This window comes from Meles meles, chromosome 3, assembly GCF_922984935.1.
Source record: "Meles meles chromosome 3, mMelMel3.1 paternal haplotype, whole genome shotgun sequence".
Taxonomy (NCBI): Eukaryota; Metazoa; Chordata; class Mammalia; order Carnivora; family Mustelidae; genus Meles; species Meles meles.
The window spans coordinates 51,694,536-51,720,185 of record NC_060068.1 but is presented as its reverse complement, the minus strand read 5'-3'; the positions used below and the strand labels follow the sequence as shown (position 1 = coordinate 51,720,185).

The 25,650-nt window shown below is 35.5% G+C and overlaps 1 protein-coding gene across 3 annotated transcripts in view; it reads right to left on the bottom strand.

Annotated features, from left to right (window-relative positions):
• Positions 1-25,650, bottom strand: part of PJA2 (praja ring finger ubiquitin ligase 2) — an 80,559-nt gene that overhangs the window by 45,671 nt on the left and 9,238 nt on the right. For 2 of the 3 annotated variants that reach the window (XM_045999276.1, XM_045999279.1), the window contains exons 2-4: positions 11,662-11,779; positions 10,147-10,347; positions 7,661-8,708 (exon numbers count right to left, since the gene is read on the bottom strand). In XM_045999276.1, coding sequence (XP_045855232.1) covers positions 7,661-8,708; positions 10,147-10,347; positions 11,662-11,692 — 1,280 coding nt within the window. In that variant the 5' untranslated portion in view covers positions 11,693-11,779. Of the gene's footprint in view, positions 1-7,660; positions 8,709-10,146; positions 10,348-11,661; positions 11,780-16,068; positions 16,222-25,650 lie in introns of those variants that run through there. The other variant, XM_045999278.1, reaches the window with a different exon arrangement.

Sequence of the window (25,650 nt, the reverse complement as noted above, 5' to 3'; positions counted from 1 at the left end):
ACCACCTAGCCATCCGGAAAGTTTTAGATCTTCACCCTCCTTTTCAAAAGCTATAAAACAAAACTTATTTGACAAGTAAATTTCTTGATTTTCTATCTGCTAATGGTATTTCCCTGCTCACAAGTTGAAAATCATGTATCTTTGACATCTCATAAATTCCTATGTTTAAATCCTTTTTACATTCCATTCTTTCTGTAAAATGTCTCCTTTGTCTCCATTTCCCCTAAAAACCCTGGCTCCAGGGGCGCCTGGGTGGCTCAGTGGATTAAGCCGCTGCCTTCGGCTCGGGTCATGATCTCGGGGTCCTGGGATCGAGCCCCACATCGGGCTCTCTGCTCTGCAGGGAGCCTGCTTCCTCCTCTCTGCCTGCCTCTCTGCCTACTTGTGATCTCTCTCTCTGTCAAATAAATAAATAAAATCTTTTAAAAAAAACAAAAACAAAAAAACCCTGGCTCCAGTATTCTTTTCCAAACCTAGACCTGGAAGTCAATTATTAATTGGTGTCTCTAAATTTAATCTCATTCCCTCCCCTCACTTAAAAGATGCATTTTAAATATCACTATTGCTTTAATTTATATCAAATAGTACATACATAATATTACTCCCAAATCCCTCACTTTACTAAAGCAGTATTTCATAAAATTAAACCATTTACCTACTGCCTTCCCTATTTTTAATACTATGTCTTAAGGTACAGTTGTTGAGAACACAGGTTCTGGAGTCAGCCTGCTTGGATTTGAATCCACCACTTAGTAGTTGTGAAAAAGTAACTTAACCTTACTATGCCTTTATCACTCACACATCAGGTGAATTTAGTTAACAGTACCTAATAATTCACTGAGCTCATATGAGAAGTAAATGAATTAATACCTCCAAAACATTTTAACAGAGGCTGGTAAATAATAAGCCATCAGTAACTGTAATCTTTTTTTTTTTTGTCTTTTAAAGATTTTATTTATTTATTTGACAGACAGAGATCACAAGCAGGCAGAGAGGCAGAGAGAGGAGGAGGAAGCAGGCTCCCTGCTGAGCAGAGAGCCCGATGTGGGGCTCGATCCCAGCACCCTGGGATCATGACCAGAGCCAAAGGCAGAGGCTTTAACCCACTGAGCCACCCAGGCGCCCCAGCAGATTTTTTTTAACAACTTTTTTTTTTTTTTTTTACTCAAATACTGTTATTTCCTTTTCAGGTCAGGTATATGATGTTCAAATGAATACTGTAGATAAAATGTTTAGAGTAATTTTTGGAAAATGACAAACATTTAGTAAAGGTGGTAGCTACTTTATTATATAAGCTGTCTGCTTAGACATTTCAACTGGATTTCCAACCAGCACACCACGATTTTCTTCTTTTCTCTACCAAGAAAATCTACTCTGAACCCTTGGTTTGTCTTACTGAACATCAAAATCAGCCTTTTGGTCACCCAATCCGCTTTAGTCTTAGTCTCTCTTTATACCAGGGGTCAGAAAACTATGCTCTGACCCATTAACCAAATCTGGCCACCTGTTTTTTAATGGCCTGGAAGCTAAGAATGTCTTTTGCCTTTTGTTTGTTTGTTTGCATTTTTAAACAGTTATGTCAGTACCTATATAGTATCCTTGATTTTGTCTTTTGGCCCACAAAGCCTAAAATATTTACAATCTGGTCACCCTTTTAAAAAAGTTTGCAGACCCCTGAGGTTCAGAGAAGACACAGCAAAGAGAAACCAAACATAGGTCAATGGAAGAGAAATCACAGAACAGGAAAGGGTGAACAAACTGCTTAACAGAAGCATTAAAACAAAACAAAACAAAACAAAAATGGGTACCAAGAAAAGTCAACTGGATGTGACAAAGAAGAGGTCACTGTTAACATCAGAGAATATAGAAATAACACTGGGAGTTAGATTTCAAGGCATTTAAAAGTGCAGAGTGCAGGAACAGAAACAGTAGGTATGGAATATTTATTCTGAAAACTCAGCAGTGGAACAGAAAACAAACAGGCAAGTGGTTAAAGGAAAAGCAAGATCAAGTGAAGGTTTCCTCTTGGGGTTTAGAAAATTACAGAATGAGGCAGAGGGAAGCATCTTTGATATAAGATTAATAAAGTCAGGTGTTGGATATGATTATAGACACAGAATGAGACTAGACACCTCTCTTCATTAAAGAAAAAAACAGGAAAGGATACTAACATGTTGCTATATGGAGAAAAGAAAAACAAGAAAAAGTTCAGATTTAATCATTTTACCATCTCCAGGAAAGCAAGAAACAAAGTTATTTACTGAGAGTGACAGGTGCGTATGGCACTAAAAGCAGAGAGAGAAAAGATTTAAAAATAACTTTTCAAGTAGAATAAGCAACAGAACAAATAGGATACAAACCAATGATGGGATAGTGAGGACCCATTTGTCCTTGAATGTAAGAGCAAATGAGTTAAAAAATTTTAAATTTTCAAAATAAAACTTAAGTACCACTTCGATTTTCATATGGTCTCTCATTAGTACTGTCTCCCATTAGCATTTAGAGCTATATTCAAAAGCAGTCAACTGTAACTTAATGTTACATTTTACACATTCAATTGTGAACCAAAAACATTTTCTCACATACAGAATAAAATTACATATGATTTCTACTCAAATAAGAATTTGTGTAGTACGAATCTTAGATAGAAATATGATACAGAAGTAGGGGGGCCTGGGTGGCTCAGTGGGTTAAGCCGCTGCCTTTGGCTCAGGTCATGATCTCAGGGTCCTGGGATCGAGTCCCGCATCCAGCTCTCTGCTCAGCAGCGAGCCTGCTTCCCTCTCTCTCTCTCTGCCTGCCTCTCTGTCTACTTGTGATCTCTCCGTCAAATAAATAAATAAATAATCTTAAAAAAAAATTACATTAGAAATATGATAGAGAAGTAAAAGCATCCATAAGCAATCTTATTCCTTAAATTCCCCCAAAGAACTAGTTTGTTGGTCTTCTCTGGTATTTATCACATCCATAAAAACGGAACTATATTTTGGATAATTTTGTTATGTGACTAGCTGAGGATCAAAAACACTTTTTGAATTTTATTGAAAATACTCTGGGTGGAAATGATGTTAGGACGTATCATTTTCAGACAGTATAATGAATATAATCTAAAGCAGTCTGGGACATTTTATCATTAACAATGAACTATGCTGTAATACAGTGCTACAAATGGTAGTTGTTCCAATCTATAAGGCTGCTTCTTTAGTAAATAAGGCCCAGATGGTTCTGAACTGTTCCTGCATTTTACAACTTTCCCAGTCTTTTCCCTAAATATCAGAATGTTGTCATCTGTAACTCCCTAACATGCCTGAACAAACAAAGCTCTTTATCCCTAATTTACTCCTTCTAAACTTTTACGAACTTGGAAATAAGATAAAAAGGTTTGCTAAAATGTTACAGCATATGCTTTAGGATCTCTGCTGGCTGCTCATAGATGCTTTATTTGTAGGGATATCAGAGGAGCTCCTTCTGCATGGAGCTTAATTTAGTCTCATGATAATTACCTTTATGTTTTATCTTCCTCAGAAGGCTGGTGAACACCAGGGAACAGGGATCATTATTTCCATTTACAGAGTACCTGGCAGAAAGTCTGACACTTAGGAAGATTTCAACAAATCCTTTTTGAATATAACAAACTGAAGTCAACTAAAGAGCTAATACTCCTTTTATTTTCCCAACATCATCCACAACAAAAATGTCCAACATTTATCTTAGGTAAGTTTTTTGTTTTTTGTTTTTAACCTTTTAAGCAATGTCAAGGCTTAGTGACAGAAACATGTGAAGGAAACCTCAACTGCTCTAAGAAATGGTCAGTGGATGGCATGCCTCTTCCTTCACTTAGACCCAAGGTTAAAATGTGCTGGCATAGTTAAAAGGTTCTGTTAAACTCAAGATCTTCTCATCAAACAGTTATTAATTCTCAGGGTATATTTCAAAAGAGCAGGATGTTAACCTTAGCTCTTTGGTCTAACTCCAAGTCTGGTAATTATATACTGCCTATTAAAATTCCCCTCGTAATTCTAATTTAATAAGGTGGTGTTCAGTTCCTGTCAAACAGCTCAGAGCAATTCTACCAGCTGCAATGCTTATTCCATAGAGTATAATGTTTCAGATATGATTAAGTGATCACTTAAAAAAGTTTTCAGGACGGAAATCGATCATGCATTCATTCAAATACTTTTCACTTTTAAAGAATATATGAATTATGTATCTTTTTAACTATATTTTTAAAAAGTGGCCAAAATTTCTATAACTAAAAATGCCACAGTGATTTTAGTTAAGTTCTGGATAAGAGGGTCCTATTTGTAGCTATTATAATATAAACATGACAAGAAAAATTTTCAAGTACAGCATCTTTAAGTTTTACAAAGCAAAGAAAACTCAAAAAGAATCTCAGACTCAAGGTAAAGGGTATTTATACTTTCTTTCTCAAGACACTCCTTGTGTAGTCACTTTGTTTCCCCATTTCTCCAGTCTGCTATTATCAGAACTCAGCAGGACTACAGCATCAACATCAAGTAAATGAACAAGTGACAAAATGAAACTAAGTAGGAATGTATGATTATTAAACTTCAACCTTTATCTGACAGCATAGTAAAAGGCATTCTGGCAACTGTGATCCTTTGCAGGGAGTTGAGGGCAGAAGAACTGGGAAGAGCATAGAAATACTCCTCAATCTGTCCACACTGTTGCAATTTGGTCTTAAACCTATCTCAAGGCTTATAGATCCAAAAGGGAGTGGAATCCTAGGTAAAATCATTATCCTTGAGAATATATTCTGTGATGGTAGCCTTAAACAAACGAAAAATCCCTAAGTGTTTCTGGCATTCCAATGTGTCTTAAAGACTGTTCCAAAATTAGTTTCATCTTTTAAGGCCAACTCAACTTCAGGTTCTGTAAATCAATATATTACCAAAAAATGAAAGAAAAAGAAGTTTCTACTAACTGTGTTTTCTTCCTCTGTATATTCTATTTGTAAAAAAAAAAATCATTATTTAGAATACTGGTGTATCCCTTAAGGAACCAAATTGTAACTAAACATATTAAGACAACACCCTATAACCAAAGTCCACAGTCATTCTAGGCAAATAAAATACTAATCCTATTCACACACACACACACACACGATCAATTTAAACGAAGAGCCAAGAAAACTAATTTTGAGGCTGATAAACGATGCAAAAGTTTCACCAATTTTATTATATGACATTAGGCCTTACTATAAAAAGCAAAAAAAAAAAAAAAGGGGGGGGTTATTTTTGATTAGTGTGTCTCCAAAGATGAAGGTATGTCCAACTTAAATTATTTTCTTCAAGAAAGCAAAAATGTAACTGGAGTAAAAATGCAACACTCTTATACTTTGAAAAAGATAAGTTATCTAAAATGGTAAGTTGATGTTATTATTTTTTAATAGTAACCTAAAAGGTATAGTAAAGGTTCACAATCCAATCCAAAAATCTTAAGGCTGAGTATGACTTAAAAGTCAGATTTTTTCTGCTGAGATTTAGATGTATTACTTAATAATTCCCAGTGGGGTCTAACCCCAAAACTCAGTAATCAAACACTTTCATATTTCTGCAATAAACGTTAGGAATGCTTCAAAAAAAGGCCTCATGTTAGTTCAGATCCAGATCTGCATCAAATAAGTTAGTACCAATTAAGGTTCTGATTTCAATTTCCATTTTAAAAAGAACTTTGTGGATTTTGCATAAAAGACTGTGGGCCTAAATTGAAAAAACAATTAAGTTAGGGAGAAGTTCTTAATGAACTTTACCCTTACACTTAAAAAACAGTAGGTTTGGGGTGCCTGGGTGGCTCAGTGGGTTAAGCTGCTGCCTTCAGCTCAGGTCATGATCTCAGGGTCCTGGGATTGAGTCCCACATCGGGCTCTCTGCTCAGCGGGGAGCCTGCTTCCCTCTCTCAGATCTCTCTCTCTCTCTCTCTCTCTCTCTCACTCTGCCTGCCTCTCTGTCTACTTGTGATCTCTCTGTCAAATAAATAAATAAAATCTTTAAAAAAAAAACAAAAAACAAAAAAAAAACACACACACACAAAAGTAGGTTATATAAATATTGTCTGCTAGCCCTTGAAGTTTACAACTTTAAGACAGTAGTAGAAATTATATTTCAACTGTTTCTACAAGTTACTTATGCTACATTATACAAGCTTTATCCATATGTCCAAAGAAAACCAAATACATTTTATTAATTTTGTGACATGAAATATATAAAATGTATTCATATTTAAGAGGAAAAATTTCTTCCTTTGTAGTACTCTCTAGTTAAAAAAAAAAAAAAAGTAACCAATATTTCTACAAGTCAGTAAGATCTTGAAACTGCACTGTAACTGAGCAAACCTGCTCCAATTAGCTCCAAAGTCTATGAAAATCTGGACTCCAGGGTAATGAAAAGTCAGAAGCTGGACAAAGAAATTTTCCATTTCTCTCTTCTTTTTATGGTCTTACAGTTTGGGGGGGGAAAGATTCTATATACAAGGAACACAGAATGTTTACTCTGTGAAAAGCTGTGGGACACTTGGGTGGCTCAGTCAGTTAAGCATCTGACTCTTGATTTTGGTTCAGGTCATGATCTCAGGGTTGTTAAGATTAAGCCCCAAGTCTGGCTCTGCCCTGGGCATGGAGCCTGCTTAAGATTCTTTCCCCCTCTGCCCATCCACCCCTCAACTCCTTACCCTGCTCACGCTCACTCTCTCTCTCCCTCTTATAAAAAAAAGAAAAAAAAAAGTTGTATGTTCTCTTGAGATACCCATTTGTATTGAGCAGTAAGTAGAAATGCAAATTCCAGCTCCAGAATTTACTACCTTTGTTACCTTGAGAAGTCAACTCTCCTGTGCTTCAGTTTCCAGGTCTATAAATGGGAGAAATAATATATACCATATTGAGGTGTGGTATATATTTTTATATATACATTTTACCTATAAGTAGGTAAAAAATAAACCTAATGATAAAAAGAGCAACAAGGGGGCGTCTGGGTGGCTCATCGGGTTAAAGCTTCTGCCTTCGGCTCAGGTCATGATCCCAGGGTTCTGGGATCAAGCCCCACATCGGACTCTCTGCTCAGCAGGGAGCCTGCTTCCTCCTCTCTCTTTCTCTCTCCCTGCCTACCTCTCTGCCTACTTGTGATCTCTGTCAAGTAAATAAATAAAATCTTTAAAAAAATAAAAAAAAAAGAGCAACAAGAGGAACAGAGAAACAGGTGACATTAATAAATATTGGCAAAGTTAATACAGTATTATCAAAATTTTCTGTGATCTTAAATCACTTTTTAAACCCAGGATGAATTAACACAGAATTTTTAAAAAAATACAATAAATGTTTACCTTATAGTTTATGAACTGAAATACTATGAATATGAAATACTAAGAACTGAAATAATTAGTATCTCTGTCCTTTTGTTAATAACTAATCGTCATTATCTGAAATTACAATTTCTATAAACTCCTGAAATGCCCCAAAGAAAGTTTCTGTAAATACCTAACCAGCAGTTTGCATGTGTGGTTGGCACTGAGAAAATAAGAATATTTGGCCAGTCAAAGTACCTAATTCCCTGACCATGTCAAAGGGCCCATCCATCAAACATTATGGTTAGTAGAAATAAACCACTTTGCTTACCACACAATCTGACAAGGTACAAAATCTTACCTATCTTCATCCTTGTCATACAGCTGGTAATAATCTCCACAGCCATTCCAAAAGGTGTTATCTACCACGCCTTGCCTTCCTCCTGTGGCTCCACTTTCCGCGGTTATTTGGTTATGTTCTGTTTCCCTACGCGAAACTCTTGAGTAAGGTGGATCCAAGAACATGCAGTCATGTTCTCCATCGTAGTCATCACATTTTATTAATAGGTCATCTGAGCCATTTTCCTCAACTTCCAAAGCCTCCCTCCATCTCTGAACACTTCTCTGTTTAGCCTCATGCCTATTAAAACCTGTTTCTTGGTCCAACTGGCTTACACTTATCAGTTTTCTAACTTTGGGCCTCACTACCTGTTCAGGAAAACTTCCCTGGTTCTTTCCCTTACTAGTATTTTGTTCACTGCAGATATGCCCGGGAGCACACACTGCATCTTCAGCTGCATTTTCTCTCTGACTCTCCTGGCTAGTATCATTTTGTTGTTTCTTTCGAACAACTTCATCTTCAGAAGAGGGCCTCTGAAATTCCTGATTGTTCTCATTGACAAACTCAGTATCACCAGTAGAACCTTTGGCTAAAGGTGCTGAACCTAGCTCTTCAAATTCATCTCTTATTTCACAGTTAAAAGAGGGAACTGGTGGTGAAAGACCAGTGTATGCCTCTACCTCTCCATTTGCCAACTCAAATATTGTATTGCCCAATGCTTCCTGATAGCCACCACCTTCCACAACTGCAGAAAGCTGAAGACGGTCACCGGTCTCTCCATGCGTGCCATCTGGATCATAAGAGTCAGTCTGAACCAATGAAATTCCATTTTGTACACTTGAAGCATTGCAAGCTTCTGTAGTATATTCTCCCTCAGAGTGATTATGAAGATCTGTACTGCTTCCTAAAGTCTCCCTGCCCTCCTCGCTATGATGTACTGCAGCAAAGGATGGACTGCTCTCAATGGTTTGATTCAATGCTGTATCACAAATGGGAATTTCTGTTTCACTTTTTTCAAATAAAGTGTCATTGGGTAAAGAAGAATGAACTTGATCCGCTGGACTGGAACCTTCATAGGGAATAAAGAAAACATATTTGGAGACATTAAATATAATCTGATTTACTAATGGCTATTTAAGCAGATTTTATACTAATAATTATGCACTTGAATATGAGTGAATTTCTCTGGCAGGTACTTCTATGCTCCCACCCTTAACTGAGAGGGTACACCAGTTACCCTATGAGTTCATTTATGCCATTGTATAGCCCTTCAGTATTCTCTCCCTCAGATGTCTTTTGGAGGTTTTTCACCTAAATCCTGATACTTAAAACATTCTATAAAAAACATTAAAAGGAGAGGCATAAGTCAAGTCATAGGGTAACCAATCTGCCCTCCCAGTTGTTAGGGTGCACAATTCAAACTTAACTTCTTTTATTATGAGCAGCTAAAATAACTGCAACAGTACTTTTCAGAGATAAAAGAACAGGTTACAGATCTAACAGAAATGAAATTCGATTATGTTTGATGTCAATTCAGAAGATTATATCTCAGTTCCCAGGTATATAATATTAGATTTCTACTCCCAAAATGGATTTTTATAATGCATCTATAATAATGAGTTAACTTTAGATGTTACACCTATGACTGCAAAACAACAAAAAGTCAACAAGTTGAATCTCTTTGCCATAGTCTGTCATATCTTGAGACAAGAATAAAATCATATCTATTCTATAAATCACTTTAAGCTTGATTACCTTTTATTACTACTGATGTAATAATAAAGAATGATGACATCTGAGTTTTGCTGGAGGATATTCCGTTTTGTTGGAACAAAAATTTATAAATTATAAATCACTAAAGAGCAGTCTCATCATATCAGAGAAAGGCTTTTTTAACAGAATGAACTTATTAGCTAGTAATTTAGGCTCTTGTTTATAAATGACAGTAAAAACAATCTAGAATTATCAAATTTGCTCAGGATAAGAAGAGGACCACAGTCCAGCCCAAAGATGTGTAATTAAAGTACATGCATATATGCAAAATACTTTCCCAGACCACAGGATAATTAAGAAATTTTAATTAAATAACTATTATTTGACATTCGTATTTCACAAAATGATTTAAAAAATCAAATTAGCCAACCTAAATTATTTGGAGATACAATTAAAACAAAAAAGCTATTAAACATAATATGCAAGAAAAATATATTCGGTTCACATTAAAAAGTTTTTTGATTGAAAGATGAGGATCTCCACTGGCTGAAGGATGTGATAAGGCATTGCAATGTAGTTGTATTTTAATGACTGGCTGTATTCTATTTTCGTCTATGTTTAATTGTATATAGTATTAATATTAAATTCAATTAAAATATCAAAATAGAATTCTTGAGAGGAAATGTAAAATATTTGTATTCATAGACACATAAAACCCACACACAATCTCAAATATTACAAGATCAATTCCTACATGCTTATTAATAGCTCTTATATAATCCCATGTTGCACACCTGAGGAATTTTCCTTTGGAACATCATCTAGTTCCAATACTTCATAGTCATCACCAGCCCGACCTAAACTTCTTTCATGCCTGGTAATACATGGTTTAAAACTGACATATGCATGTCTTCTTCCATATCTCCTGCCTGTGATTGTCTGATATCCTCCTGCTGGTTTGGGCCAGGCAGCCTTGCTGGATTCTTGATCCATTGCTGAAAAACAGAATTAAAAATAAGAGAGGCATACAATGACTTTTATTCTGGTGACCAGTTGGGGCAATATTTCAACATAAATGCTATTACTTGCCAAATCATATGCTACTGAACATCCAGTACACCTTATTAATACTGTAAAACATACCTGAAAAGTAAACATGAAATATTATGAGAGTTATATGCCTCTTTACCCCCAAAAATAGCTTTTAAAGTTTGGTACCTTTAAGATATTTTAGATTTTTAAGATGTAACCTAATAAAAGCAATTTTTCATGTGCAAAATTCATACACCATACTGCAAAAGCTCATTAAGGACTGGACAATGATCCTCCGAATTATCTAAGTAAAGTACCTTATGTATAACTCCTTAATACTTACTTGAATTACTAGTACATGAAATGATGGTTTCAATTACATTAAAAGTGAATGCATTCCTATCCAAGGTAATAGGTAACTTCTTTAACTGGCATCTGTACTATCATGAAGAACCAACTGGACCATAACAAAACATACTCCAAATATTAGGGTCAGATAAAATTCTCCAAAAGAAAACAGCAATGAGTCAAATCAAAGACATGCTACCTCACCTTCCAAAACTACCAATGGTATAGCATTACTATAGCAAAACCCATCAACATTTGAACAGCTTTAATACTAAGTTCTGATGGCTGAAGGATATATAGTAGTAAACAGTAGCACCTTTAACTAAGAACATTATCACATCTATATGTAAAAGGTTTAAATTTCTTTAGTCAATTAGATTTTATATATGTTATACAAGAGATAAAAAAAAATTTTCATGGTATGAAACAATCAAAGGAACAATTACATATTTTTGTTTTATTGCATTAAAACAAATATAACTGCTTCCAAGCACAGATAAAAAACACATTATTTATAACATACAGTGATCAAGTTTTACATTGTTATTTAATCCCTGCAACAAACTTATGAGGTAGATACTGTACTCCATTTTAAAGATCAAAAAAATTAAAGTTAAAATTCAGTATTTAGTAACTGTCCAATAAATGAAGAGTCTGACTCCAGAACCAGTACCCTTGACAACTCCTCCAAAGGAATAGTCTCCAAAATGGAAAGCACAATAGTAGCCAAGGGGGTACAGAAAGAAAATAAGAATTTTTATTTATACTTATTTTCATATCAAAAATTGGAAATTAACTTTATATTCAATATACCAATCAAAAATGGCCTTAAATTAAGACCATGACTCCATGTCATGTACACTATTCAAGGTATCTGGAGAGAAAAATACAAAGTCCTCAATGTAGAGGAAGTGACAAACTCTGCTTACCTGCTGGCTCTTTTTCAGTATACTGTGACATAGATGGCAGTTTTCTTGTGCCCAGTTCAGTGCAATTATGGATATGACTTAGTTTTTACTCACACAACGAATAAGCTGCAGAAGATTCCTACAAAGAAACCATGGATTAAACAAAATAATAATACAAAACACAAAACAAAAATGGCAAAACTAATACTCCTCCTAGTGAAGCTCTTTGTTAGCCCCGTAATATCAGAAAAATACCATGTGATCTGACAAGTCCCCCAAAACCTTACAACTATCAAGACGGTTATTTGAAAAGTTACATCTCCTCTTAAAAAACCTTGTTATAAGTATATATCATCCTTACGACTGACAACGATAACACACATATAATTTAAAAGTAAATAAGCAGACAAACTGGAAGAAATGTTTACTGAGGTATGTAACCAAACTATCTGGGGGTCTACCACACTATGCTCTCTCTGCTTCTCCATCAAGCACTGGAATTCCTTTAGCCCTGGCACTGTTAAAAGAAGTTAACCCTAGGAATACAAACTTCATTTTAAAAATACATAATGGTTTCTAACAGTTAAAAATTAGTATGTGTAAATAATGATACTGTTTAAAAACAGTCAACTTATCATTCAGCTTTTTTAAAAGATTTTATTTATTTATTTGACAGAGAGAGATCACAAGTAGGCAGAGAGGCGGACAGAGAGAGGGGGAAGCAGACTCCTGGCTGAGCAGGGAGCCCGATGTGGGGCTCGATCCCAGGACACTGGGATCATGACCTGAGCCAAAAGCAGAGGCTTTAACCCACTGAGCCACCCAGGCGCCCCTCATTCAGATATTTTAATCCCAAATTAGAACCTACTCTAATTTAAAACTAAATATTTTATTATCATGTAACAAATATAAAATGACCTTTTTCTGATTTGCAATGAATACATTTACTATCTCAAAGGTTGCAACCTGTGCTTTTTTTTAAAAGTGTGGTTAGGGCTTACATTTCTATTTAAACACCTTATTTACTTAAACATTGGAACTATGGCTAATTACCTGTTAATTGCTTATCACCACTTAGTAGAAGATGATAGTTCTGCAAATGAGCTTAACTCTCCATGTTATCTGTCTGGCCATAGATAGTTATATATTAACATACATAAGAGTACACACACACACATTCTCCAATATAAATTACAAATTCAGCAACAGGTTGTGAACCAAGTCAGACCATTAGCAACAATTAAAGGATAAATAATACCCCCCACCAAAAGCTACCATACTGGCAAAAACATAAGCTCTAATTAACACTGTTTTAATACTAAGAAAAATGATCTGAAATAACTTGAATCTGAATGATCTGAAATAACTTGAATCTTCACATATTCACAGTACAGTACATGACAACTGTAAAGCATGACCACTGATTTAAATTCATGAACATTTTACCAAGCCTTTTCTTTATAATAAAGCTTTATTTTACCATATTCCCAGGTACTACTTCTAGTGCTGACGATAATGAACCAAGTGGACAAATATTCCTGACCTCCTAAAATTACAATATATGGTACAGACACTAAACAAAACAAGAAGTAAATAAATATATGTTAGAAAATACATACTCTGGAGCAAAATAAAACAGAGACTGAAGAGTTGCTGAGGGTATGCAATTAGAAATACGGTGGTTAGGGAAAACCCCACTGGGAAGTGATCATCTGATCATCCCAAACCTCTGAGGGAGAGAACCATGTGTAAATCTAGGGGAAGAACATTTCAGGCAGAATAAAAGGAAGTTCCTGAGGTGAAAACTTTCAGATGTAATCAAAGCAAGAAGTATGAAATGGAATGAATAAGAGAGAAAGCAACAGATGAGGTTAGAAAATTAATTAGGGTGGGTGGGTGGAGGGTTAGGTGGAACAGATCACTTAGGCCCTTATAGGATAATGCAATAAATGCAGGTTTTATTCTAAGTGAGCTGGAAAACCACTGAAGAGTTCTGAACACAGAACAGATACTACCTAACTTCTGTTTTAAGAGGAACACTCTGGCTACTGTTCTGAACAGACTGAAGCGGGAAAAGGTCAAAGGCAAGGAGCCTGGCTGCAAAACTATCAAAATAATACTGGCAAGAGATGACAGTAGTTTAAACCAGGGTAAAAATAAGGTGGTGAGAAATGGTCAGATTCTGAATAAATTATGAAAGCAGTGCCAGCAAAATTTTCTGATACAGGTTATAAAATAAGGTAAAGAAGGAGTCAAGGTTGACTCTAAGCTTTATAGTCTGGACAACTAGAAACATAAAAGAGTTACCATTAACTGAAGTAGGAAAATTTGTGGAAGAAGCAGGTTTGGAGAAAATATATTCAGTTTAGTTTTAGATGTGTTACATTTGAGGTATCTATCAGACATTCAAGTAGAAAATGTTAAATAGGAATCTGGAGTTGACTAAAGAATGTTGAGCTGCCAGTATTATTTGTGAGTGATCGGTATGTAAATAATGTTCAAAGAGACATGAACTTTCACATCTAAGTGTACTTGGTGAAGAAAAAATTTGAAGGGCTGAGCCCTGAGATGATCCACACAAAAAGGCCAGGAAAAAAGAAGTATCAGGAAAATTTGGCACAGGCCAATGAGAGAAAAGGAAAACCCAGTGGTGTGGATGTCAAATGAAGAAAGTGCCTCAGACAGAACTGACTCACTGTGCCAAATGCTGCTAAGAGGTAAGTAAGAGGAGGATCTGTAACTGGCCGCTGAACTCAGCAACATGGAAGATACTGAAGATCCTGACAAGGGCGCCTTTGGTAGAATGGTGGATGTAAAAGACTGATCAGAATGCTACAAAGAGATAGTGAGAGAAAAGGAGCTGGAACTAGAAAGAGAACAAAGAACTGAAAACCATTGTTTCTGAGTAAGAGGTTTGTTTTGTTTTGTTTTGAAAGAAGCGCCACACCCTGCATGGAGTCCAAAGCAGGGCTTGGACTCAAGACCCGGAGATCTAGACCTGGGCTGAGATCAAGGACACTTAACCATGTTGGACACTTAACCAACTAAGCCACCCAGGCACTCCTTAAAAAATGTCTTTAATGTGATTCCACTTGCTTCCTAAAGATATTCTCTTCTGAACCCTCCAACATTCTCATCTATACTTTTGAAAACAAGTTTACTTGTTTTCAAGGCCTATGACCCTGGCTCTGATATCTTTTGATTGTACTTCTGAGTTAAGTCCCCTGATTTGAGTCCCAAGTTCCCGTGTGTGTGTGTGTCTGTCTTTACTAGAAGATCCAGTAACTGTTTCAGAAATTTTATCTAAGAAGGTAAACTCTGGGTCACAGGCCTGAAAACATTTCATCCCTCCCTCATACTTTAGATATAGCACAAAACCACTTTCTCCAAACTCTGAGACACATTGTTTTCCAACATCCCATGTTGGAATATGGCATCCCATTCTGCCAATTTATTTCTCCTACATAAACTAATTTTTCTCCCTGGAATATTTAGGTTATCCTCTAAATAAATGATATTCTATAATGCCACAAGGACTTTTTATGGGCAGGCCATTTTAAAATTTCTCCTACATGGCCCTAATTGGGCTGCTGTTCTAAAGGCTTGTGTCAGTTTGTCTCAAAGACATCCTTTTTCAAAATTCATATTTTCTCTGTATTTTGCCTACATAGATTAATCCTTTGTCTGCAAACTTTTCTTTCTCATTTTTACTCTGAGCTGGTAAACTTCATGTACTTTTACTTCCAGTATTTTCTGTAATAATCTTCTAAATGTCTTGTACTTTCTTGTTCTCTGCTTCTTTTATTATTTTCAAAAGTAGCTCATGCCTTATGAATAAAACATAGAATGGAATCCCTCTGTAAATACTACTTATTTTTATTTCACCTAAGGTCAGCTATAGTCAAGTATCTATAACAGTGTTATCTCATTTCCAAATAAAAAAGTATGAAAAATTAAAAAAAAAAAAAAAAAAGCAGAACACGGAGGAAAGAGGATGAAGAGCAAGAAATAAAAACCACAGTGGTGTATCAAGATTAAAATAGTTAATTCATCAGTCCCAAACTTGTATCTCAAGTGAATCAGAAACATCCAGTCTCAGTTCTTTCTGAAGAGATGTTTGCTTTGCTGAATTAGCCTCTTGCTCCTTGTACTAGTCATGTAATAAGTAACATATGATTCAATTATTCAATTCAAATCCTTTGGGACTTTCATGTATTTCTTATGAACTGTCATCAAATAAACTACATAAATATGTTGCTGTCTAAGAATTAAAAGAGTGAATGAGCAAAGTATTAATTCTAGATCTTATTAACCTGGAAGTCATCACTTTATCATTTTGACTAGGAAAGATATGCCAGCAGCTACAGAGAGACAATAAAAACAACCTTCAAAAGAATACAAGGGAAAGCATGGGTATGGGATACACACCTCCCACAGCAGAATTTAAAGAGTAGTGATTTTAGGGGCTCCTGAGTGGCTCAGTGGGTTGGGCCTCTGCCTTCAGCTCAGGTCATGATCTCAGGGTCCTGGAATCGAGCCCCGCATCGGGCTCTCTGCTCAGCAAGGAGCCTGCTTCCCCCTCTTTATCTGCCTGCTGCTCTGCTTACTTGTGATCTCTCTCTGTGTCAAACAAATAAAAAAAAAAAAAATCTTAAAAAAAAATAAAGAGTAGTGATTGTAAAGACAAAGACATTGCTTTTTTCTTGTTACTTGAATGCACTATTAATGCAGTCTATTAAATGCACTGGTTCTAACACATTGTCTAACACAGTATGAATGAACAAACAATTCTGATCTACAAATTTTTTGACACTTCTTCAAAAAGCAAAGCCAAATCTGCACCTCTTCAGTGTGGGCTGTACTTAGTGACTTGTTTCTACTGAAGACAATGTATAATGTACAAGATGAGGGCATAAAGGTCATTGTGGCTTCCTCCTTGCTGTCTCTCAGTTCACCCTCTCTGGGAGAAGCAAGCTGTTACACAGGAGATCATTCAAGCAATCCTAAGGTCCACATGTTGAGGAACTGGCAGTTTCTGCCAAGAGCCAGAAGGAACTCATGTCTTCTGGTAACAGCCATGTGAATGAATCACCCAGGAAGCAGCACCTTCAGTAAGTCCCAATCAAGTCTTCAGATGACCGTAGTCCCAACCTATCTCTTGACTGCAACCTCCTGAGAGACCTTGAGACCGCCCAGACAGGCTACTCCTGAATTTCTGACTCAGAAACTATGAGACATAATAAAATGTTCCTACCTATTAGTTCTATTGAAGCATAACAAATTATCCTGCAATAAATAACAAACACAAATAATTTAAATTACATGCACTAAGATACTGGATTTTTCTTTTAATTCTACTTACTATTAGAACAAAGATTTTCTACTGCCAATTCATGAAAGTATATTTTCTTAGTTTTAAGAGATCTGCTTATTTGCAAGCATAGGTAGTGCCATGCTAGGATCGACAGTACCAAAATGAATTATGCTGGTGTTCTGCTGGCGGGCAATGTCAGACCTGCTGCTTAGCGCCTATATTCTACCTATTCTCTAACAGATATTCACTACATACCTACTGCATCAGGAACACTTACTTTCAGAATTTAAATCTAGCTAATTTAAGTGAAGTTTTAGGCAAAGGAAAGGAGAAATCCACTGAACTTCCAGAACAGTTTCAACTAAAAGCTTGGATCTATACCCCTGTGACATATTTGCTGGGAGCCAAAAATAACTCACTTAAAAAAAAAAACAACAAAAAACAGAGGTGTAATTGACATATTAGTACTGAGTATACAACATAATGATTTGATATTTGTATATAGTGCTAAATGATCACCAAAGTAACATCCATCTAGTTAACATCCATCACCATAAATAGTAACAAATTTTTTTCTTGTGATGAGAACTTTTAAGATCTATTGTAGTAACTTTCAAATATATGATATGGTATTATTACCTTCAGACACCACAATGTACATTAATTCCCATGACTGACTTACTTTTTAACTGGAAGTTTGTACCTTTTGCCCCTCTTCACCCATTTTGCCTGCCTCCCACTCCCACCTCTGGCAATCACCTATCTGGTCTCTGTAACTATGAGCTTTTACTGATTCCACATATGAAGTCCTAACAGTATTCATCTTGCTCTGTCTGGCTTATTTCAGTTAGTATAATACCCTCAAGGTCCATCCATATTGTTGCAAATGGCAGGATTTCATTCTTTTTTCATGGCTGAATAATACTCCATTGTACATGTATACACACACACACACACACACTGCAACTTTTTCCTTCCCTAGGGAAATCCCTTCTTCTTGTCTGTCTTTCTTTGCTTAAAATATTCTCTCACAGTTCTGGAGATTAAAGATCCAGAATCAAGGTGTCAATAGGGCCATATTTCCCCCCAAAGGCTCTAGAAAGAATCCTTTCTCACTTCTAGCTTCTGGTGAATGCCAGCAAACCTCTGCATTCCCTGGCTTTATGCCACATCTTCTTTATTCATTCACCAATCAACAGACACTTAGGCTGTTTCCATTCCTTAGCCATTATAAATAATGCTACAAAGAATATAGGGGTATAGTTATCTTTTCAAGTTAGTAATTTTTTTTTTTCAGATAAACACCCAGAAGTGGAACCGCTGGATCATATGGTAGTTCTACTTTTAATTTTTTGAGGAACCTCCATTCTGTCTTCCATAGTGGTTGCACCAGTTTACTTTCTCCCCAACAGTGCACAGGGTTTTGTTTTTTTTTTTCTTTTCATATCCCTGCCAACACTTGTCATTTCTTTTCTTTTTGATAAAAGCCGTTCTAACAGATGTGAGTTAATATCACATTGTAGTTTTGATTTGCCTGTCTCTGATGATTAATGATGCTGACCATCTTTTCATGTACCTGCTGCCCATCTGTATGTTGTCTTTGGAAAAATGTCTGCTCATATGCTCTGCCCATTTTCTAATTGGATTGGTTTTTTGCTATTAAGTTGCATGATTCTTAATATATTTTGGATATTAACCCTTTATCACATATGTAATTTGCAACTACTTTCTCTCAATTAGCAGGCTGCCTATAAATAACTCATTGTCCAACTATCTTTCCTAGAAATAGAAAAGTAAGTTGAGAAACAAATATAATTTAATCCAACTATTTGAAAGGCAAAGTCTTGATTACTCTTCCAAGCCCACTGGAAAATTTGTTTTATATTCTCTCATATTTGCCTTTATAAAAATGCCTGCAAAATGTCCTAGAAATGTTTCTTCTAGAAATGTTTCCTCTAGAAATGTTTCATTCTAGAAATGAGTTTATGACAAACTATAACAAATATTGCCAGAAATCTGTTTTGTATATGATGGAACCAATTACATTTTAACTTAGTTTAAAGATTTTATTTGAGAGCAAGAGCAAGAGAGATCACAGAGGGAGAGAAGAAGCTGACACACCACTGAGCAAAGAGGCCAACACAAGGCTCGATCCCAAGACCCCAAGATCATGACTTGAGCTGAAGGCAGACCCCTAACCAACTGAGCCACTCAGAGGCTCCTTAACTTAGTTTACTAACATTATCTTGTTTTTCTATTTTTAGTTGCTAAGGCAAAGTAAACATTCCAAGAGATTAATAAAGTATCTACTTTGAATAACAATCTAAGCTTACACTTAAATTATTTCTCATACTTACATATTCTAATTTTTCTCTAGATTTTTCATATCTTCTAGGCACAAGCACAAAAGGCTGCATGTACATAGTGGCAACTGCAAAATATTCTACTAAATGTAACTAGCAGATACACAATAATTAAGGACTAAGGTGATATTATTCCTATATATTTCTACAAACAAGAAGACTCATTAATAAAGTCAATTGTAGCAAATCAAATAATGTACTATCAACCACTAGACTTCGAAGTTACAAGCTGACACACAAGAAAATTTTTGGGATATGACTACTAGATTCTGTAAATGAACAACTGTAGAAATGACAATAGATAATTCAGAGAGAAATTTTAAAAGTACAACTGTTAAACTTCTGAGATCAAATGGGTTTACTATCCCTACGAACACAAAGAGATAATCTGATAAAAGGCTAGTAAGCTTACTTAAATACCAATTTTCGTGACTTTTCTGTCAATTACTGTAAAAGTTTTAATAAACTCAGCACGGATACAGTGAAAATTCCACTAAAAAACATAAAATATATGTAATTGGAAACAGACCTTTAGATAATCCAAATTTTTTATATTTAAGTAGATAAAAAAACTGATTTCCAACTTGTTATGTAAAAGCCTCTATCTCATCAAAAATGGTTTTAAAAATTGTTTAAAAATTGTTTTAAGAAGTTTTAGGAAAATGAGCACCTAAGTGGCTCAGTCAGTTAAGGGTCTGCCTTGGGCTCAGGTCTTGATCTCAGGGTTCTGGGATGGAGCTTCATGTCAAGCTCCCTGCTAAGCAGGGAATCTACTTCTCCCTTTCCTGCTGTCCCTCTCCCTCCCACTTCTGCACACTCTCTCTCATGCTCTCTCATTCTCTCACGTGAGCGCTCTCTTGCTCTCAAATAAATAAAGCTTTAAAATAAATAAGTAACTGCTACAAAATGCTATTTTTAAATGAATATCCATAGAGAGAAATCTGTGAAGAAAGAATTAAATAGGCATATAGCCAACACAGTAGAACAATAAAGACTTTTTATGGTTTACTGCAAATATAATTGGCAAAGGGGAAAAAAAACATTAAAGTCAAAGACAGATTGAGATGGAAGAATAAAATACCAATCCATTAAAAAAAACATGATGAAGGCTATTCCTCAAATTTACCTCTCATTTAGATAGGAAGATCTGATTCAGATGTGACCTAACTAAGAAGGGCCCCGTTCAACCCACCCTCCTCTGGGATGCCAAGTCAAATCAGTTCCAAGTAAAGAAACAGCTTAGTATTATTTCCACGTCAATAAGCCAAGAAAAGAAAAAAAAAGTACAGGAAAAAAGAAAAATAGAAAATTCAATGTTGTGCATATTAAATATAGCAAATTTCACGTGATGATAAAATTTCACAAAACATGTCCAAAACAAATTAATATACCTATGATATTTAGACATTTGGATGTGTGTTAACTACAAAAAAAGAAAAAAAAGAAAAAAAAAGGAGTTCATATGAGTGGGTTTGGAGAAACGAAGAAACAAGCATGGCAAAATGTTGATGCAAGATGTTGTACAAATGTGGTTTCCTTGTACTTCACAGAAATTTGTTTAGAAATTTTCATGATAAAATCTTTTCAAGTATTTTCCTTTTCTCTAGAATCATTTGTTGAAGAACTATTTTTTAAAAAGTACAAAACTCTTCAGCATGCATTATAGTTCAATGAATTTTTTCCTATGTCATATATCCAAATAACTACTACCTACATCAAGATATAAAACATTATCATCATTTCAGAAGGTTCTCTCTCACCTGTTCCAACTGATTAAACTTCTCTCAAACCATAGGCAACCACTTTCTGGACTTCTATCCTAGATTAGTTTTTCCTGTTTTAAACTACACAAGTGGAATCATACAGTATGAACTCTTGTGTCTGTCTACTTTTGCTCAACACAATGTTTCTGGGATTCAATCACGTTGTTATATTCTTATACACATTTTTTACCTTTCTTGGGTAGTATGACCCGGAATTACCCGATCATAGTACAGAGCCATGCTTAACTATAACAGCTGTTACCAGTTTTCCAAAGTGGTCCTCACTAGCAACATATAATAGTATCAGTTGCTTTGTATCCTTAGCAACCCTTCTTATTGTGAGCCTCTAACACTGGCCATTCTGGTAGGTGTGTGATGATGACATTTCCTTGATGAATAATAACACAGAGCAACTTTACCTGTGTACACTGCCTTTTGTATACCTTCTTTTGTAAAGAATCTGGTCACTTTTTTGTATGTTTTTAAAAACTGAGCTGTGTGCCTTTTTCTTTTTGACTTGTAATTTACGTGTATTTTCTTGATACAAGTCCTTACCCAACTTATTTATCGCAACTATTCTAACAGTCTGTGGCTTGCCTTTTCCTTTCTTAATGATAGATTGAAAATAGACTTAAAAAAAAAAAAAAGATTCTATTATTTATTCATGAGAGCCAGAAAGAGCCAGAGGGAGAAGCAGGCTCCCCACTAAGCAGGGAGCCTGATGCAGGACTCGATCCCAAGACCCCAGAATCACGACCCGAGTTGAAGGCAGATGCTTAAACATCTGAGCCACCCAGGCACCCAAAAAATAGAAATTCTTAATTGTACAGTCTAATTTATTAATTTTATGTTCTACTTAAGAAATTTTTGCAAAGGTGATAGAGATATTCATGTAGGTTTTCTTCTACAAGCTTCATAATTTTAGCTTTTATGTTTAGATCTATGATGAAACTCAAATGAACTTTTGAAGATATAGCAACAGGTATAAATCAAGATTCATTTCATTACTATGTGGGTATCTACTTTATCTAACACAATTTATTAAAAGTAAATGCATTCTCTTAATTTCGTGGAGCTCTTGTCATAAACCAAGAACAGTTTATATGAAGGGCCATTTCTAGACACTCATATTCCCAACTGACCTTTTTATCTACCTTGTTCTAATACACATGGGTTTTTTTTTGTTTTTTTTTAAGACTTTATTTATTTATTTGACACACAGAGAGAGATCATAAGTAGTCAGAGAGGCAGGCAGAGAGGGAGGGGGAAAGCAGGATCCCTGCTGAGTAGAAAGCCAGATGTAGTGCTCGATTCAGGACGCTGAGATCATGATCCAAGCTAAGGTAGAGGCCTAACCCACTAAGCCACCCAGGCACCGCAATACACACGGTTTTAATGACTATAGGTTCACAGTAAGTCTTGACATCTGAGACATTTACATTTTAATATAAATTCTGGAATCCATTTGACCAAAAAAAAAAAAAAAAAAAAGATCTGGAATCTTCAGATTGTATTGAACCCATAGTTCAACATGAGGGAAATTGACATGGTAACAATATTGAGTTTCCTACTACATAATGATGGAATATTTCTCTATCTATTGAAGTACTTTAAGATGTCTCTAGGAACACCTGGGTGGCTCAATTAAGCATCTGACTCTTGATTTTGGCTCTAGTTAAGATCAAAGGGCTAAGAGACTGAGCCCTGAGTCAGGCTCCATGCTCAGCACAGTGAGTCTGCTTGAGATTCTCTCTCCCTCTGCCCCTTTACCCCCTACACTCTTTGTCTCTAAAATAAATCTTTTAAAAATAAAACAAGATGTCTCTGAGCATTGTTTTATCATTTTTGCCATAGAAGTTTTCCTCAATTCTTATCGTACTTATTCTTAGAGATATCACATATTTTGATGTTATTTTATTTACTTACTTACTTACTTACTTGGGTGAGAGGACAAAGGGAGAGGGAGAAGCAGACCCCCACTGAGCAAGGAGCCCAATGTTCTGGGATCATGACTTCAGCCAAAGGCAGACACTTAACCAACTGAGCCACTCAGGTGCTACATAATGCTATTCTAAAGATACTTTTCTAATTTTATTTTACACATTTTTGTTGCTAGTATACACCTTAAAATTCATTTTTGCATAGTGGCCTTGTGTAACATATATAACAATATTAACAGTGAATAGAAGGAAAGATATTAGACATGAAACAAGGCTTTTCATTGAGTATGCTGTTAACTGTACATTTTCTGATACTCTAAGGAAAAAAAAAGATTTGAGAGAGAGAGAGGGCACACGCATGAACAGGGAGGGGAGAGGCAGAGAGAGAGGGAGAAGCAGACTCCCTGCTAAGTAGGGAGCCTGACATGGGGCTCCATCCCAGGACCCTGGGATCATGACTTGAGCAGAAGGCAGATGTTTAACTGACTGAGCCACCCAGGTGCTGCCATTTTCTGATAATCTTGAGGAAATAAAGGATATTTTCTTCATTTGCTAAAATGATGAGGATTTTTGTCATGAATGAATGTTGAACTTTGTCAAATTATTTCTCTTTATCTGCAGAAATAATCCTATTGTTTCTCTATATTGTTCTGTTAGAGATTAACTACACTAATTAATTTTAAAAACATTAAACCAACCTTGCATTCCTGGAACAAATTTCTGATCTATATTATTCTTTCTATAGATCACTGGATTATTTCAGTATCTATGTTCATGATAAATACTAGCCTATAATTTTCCCCTTTTTGTCATGCTTTTGTTAGCTTTTCCTATCAAGATTACACTGAAATTAAAAAAAAGATTACACTAAAATCATAAAATGTTGTGGGTGATGTTTACACTTTTTCTCAGAAGAATTTGTGTAAAGTGGCAATGTATCTTGCTTAAATGTTTATAATTTACCAGTGAAGCCATCTGGGCCTGGGGTTTTATAGAAAAGCTTTCAATAAAGTCAACTTGTTTAATAGACATTAGTCAACTCATTTTCCATTTCCCATATCAGTTTTGATAAGTTGTGTTTTTCAAAGATTATGATCTTTCATTCAACTTATCAAATATTAATATAAAGCTGCTCATAATTTCTTTTTCTTTTTCTTTTAATATTTTATTTATTTATTTGACAGACAGAGAGAGAGATCACAAGTAGGCAGAGAGGCAGGCAGAGAGAGAGGAGAAAGCAGGCTCCCTGCCGAGCAGAGAGCTCGATGCGGGGCTCGATCCTAGGACCCTGGGATCATGACTTGAGCCGAAGGCAGAGGCTTTAACCCACTGAGCCACCCAGGTGCCCCTGCTCATAATTTCTTATTAACAATTTACTATCCAAAAGATCTGTATTAATGCCTTTTACATTCCTGGTATTAGTAACTTGTGTCTTTTCCCATTTTTTCCTTCATCAGTTCATTACACATTTATTGTTTTTAAAAAGTCTTCTCAACAAACTGACTATAAAACATTCATAGTTCCTTAATTTCTACTTTTCTATATACTACTTCCTTCTTTCTAGTTTCTTTGGGTTTGATTTGTTGTTCCCTTCAGTTGCAAGCTTAGAGTAGTAATTAACCTTTTTTCTTTACTAATATATGCACAGAAAGCTACAGAGTTCTCATAAAGTACTGCTTCAGTTTCATTCCATAAGTTCTGATGGAACATTTTTGTAGTTTTTCAGGCTGAAATGTTTTCTAATTTTTATTGTGACTTTGGTTTTGATTAATGCAGTATTTAGAAAGGTCTTGCTTAACTTCCAAACATCTGGAGCTTTCTGGTTATTTTTCTGTTACTGAACTGTAATTAATTCCTCAATGATCAGAAAACATACACTACATAATGTCAATCTGAAATGTGGTAATTTTTTTTTTTTTAAGATTTTATTTATTTATTTGACAGACAGATCACAGGCAGAGAGGCAGGCAGAGAGAGAGGAGGAAGCAGGCTCCCTGCTGAGCGGAGAGCCTGATGCGGGGCTCGATCCCAGGGCTCTGGGATCATGACCTGAGCCGAAGGCAGAGGCTTAACCGACTGAGCCTCTCAGGCGCCCCTGAAATGTGGTAATTCTTTAAGAATTACTTTGTCAATGTCAGAAGTGCACTTAAAAAAAAAAGTATGGTCTTCAGTTGTTAGATATGATGTTCTATCAATGTCAATTATGTCAAAGTGATTAATCGTGTCATTCAATTGTACTCCTTTACTGAATTTTTTGTAACTGTTCTATCAGTGACTTTACATGTATATTTAAAATCTCAGCTATGAATACATATACATCTTTCCTGTTATTTATGTTAACTTCTACATTCAAAAGCTGTATTATTGGGTGAACACACATTAAGAATTATTATGTCTTCTTAATGAATTGACCCACTTATTATATTTCTCAATTTCTTGTAATACATCTTGCCCTGTATCTATTTTGTACAGGATTAATATAGTCACATCAGCTTTCCTTTGGTGTTTGCAGACAATACTCAATTTTTTTTTTTAAACTTTCATCCTATTTGTACTTTTGCATTTATTTTATTTTTTTTTGTACTTTTGCATTTAAAGTGTTTTTTTGTAAGCAGAATATAGGTGGGTCT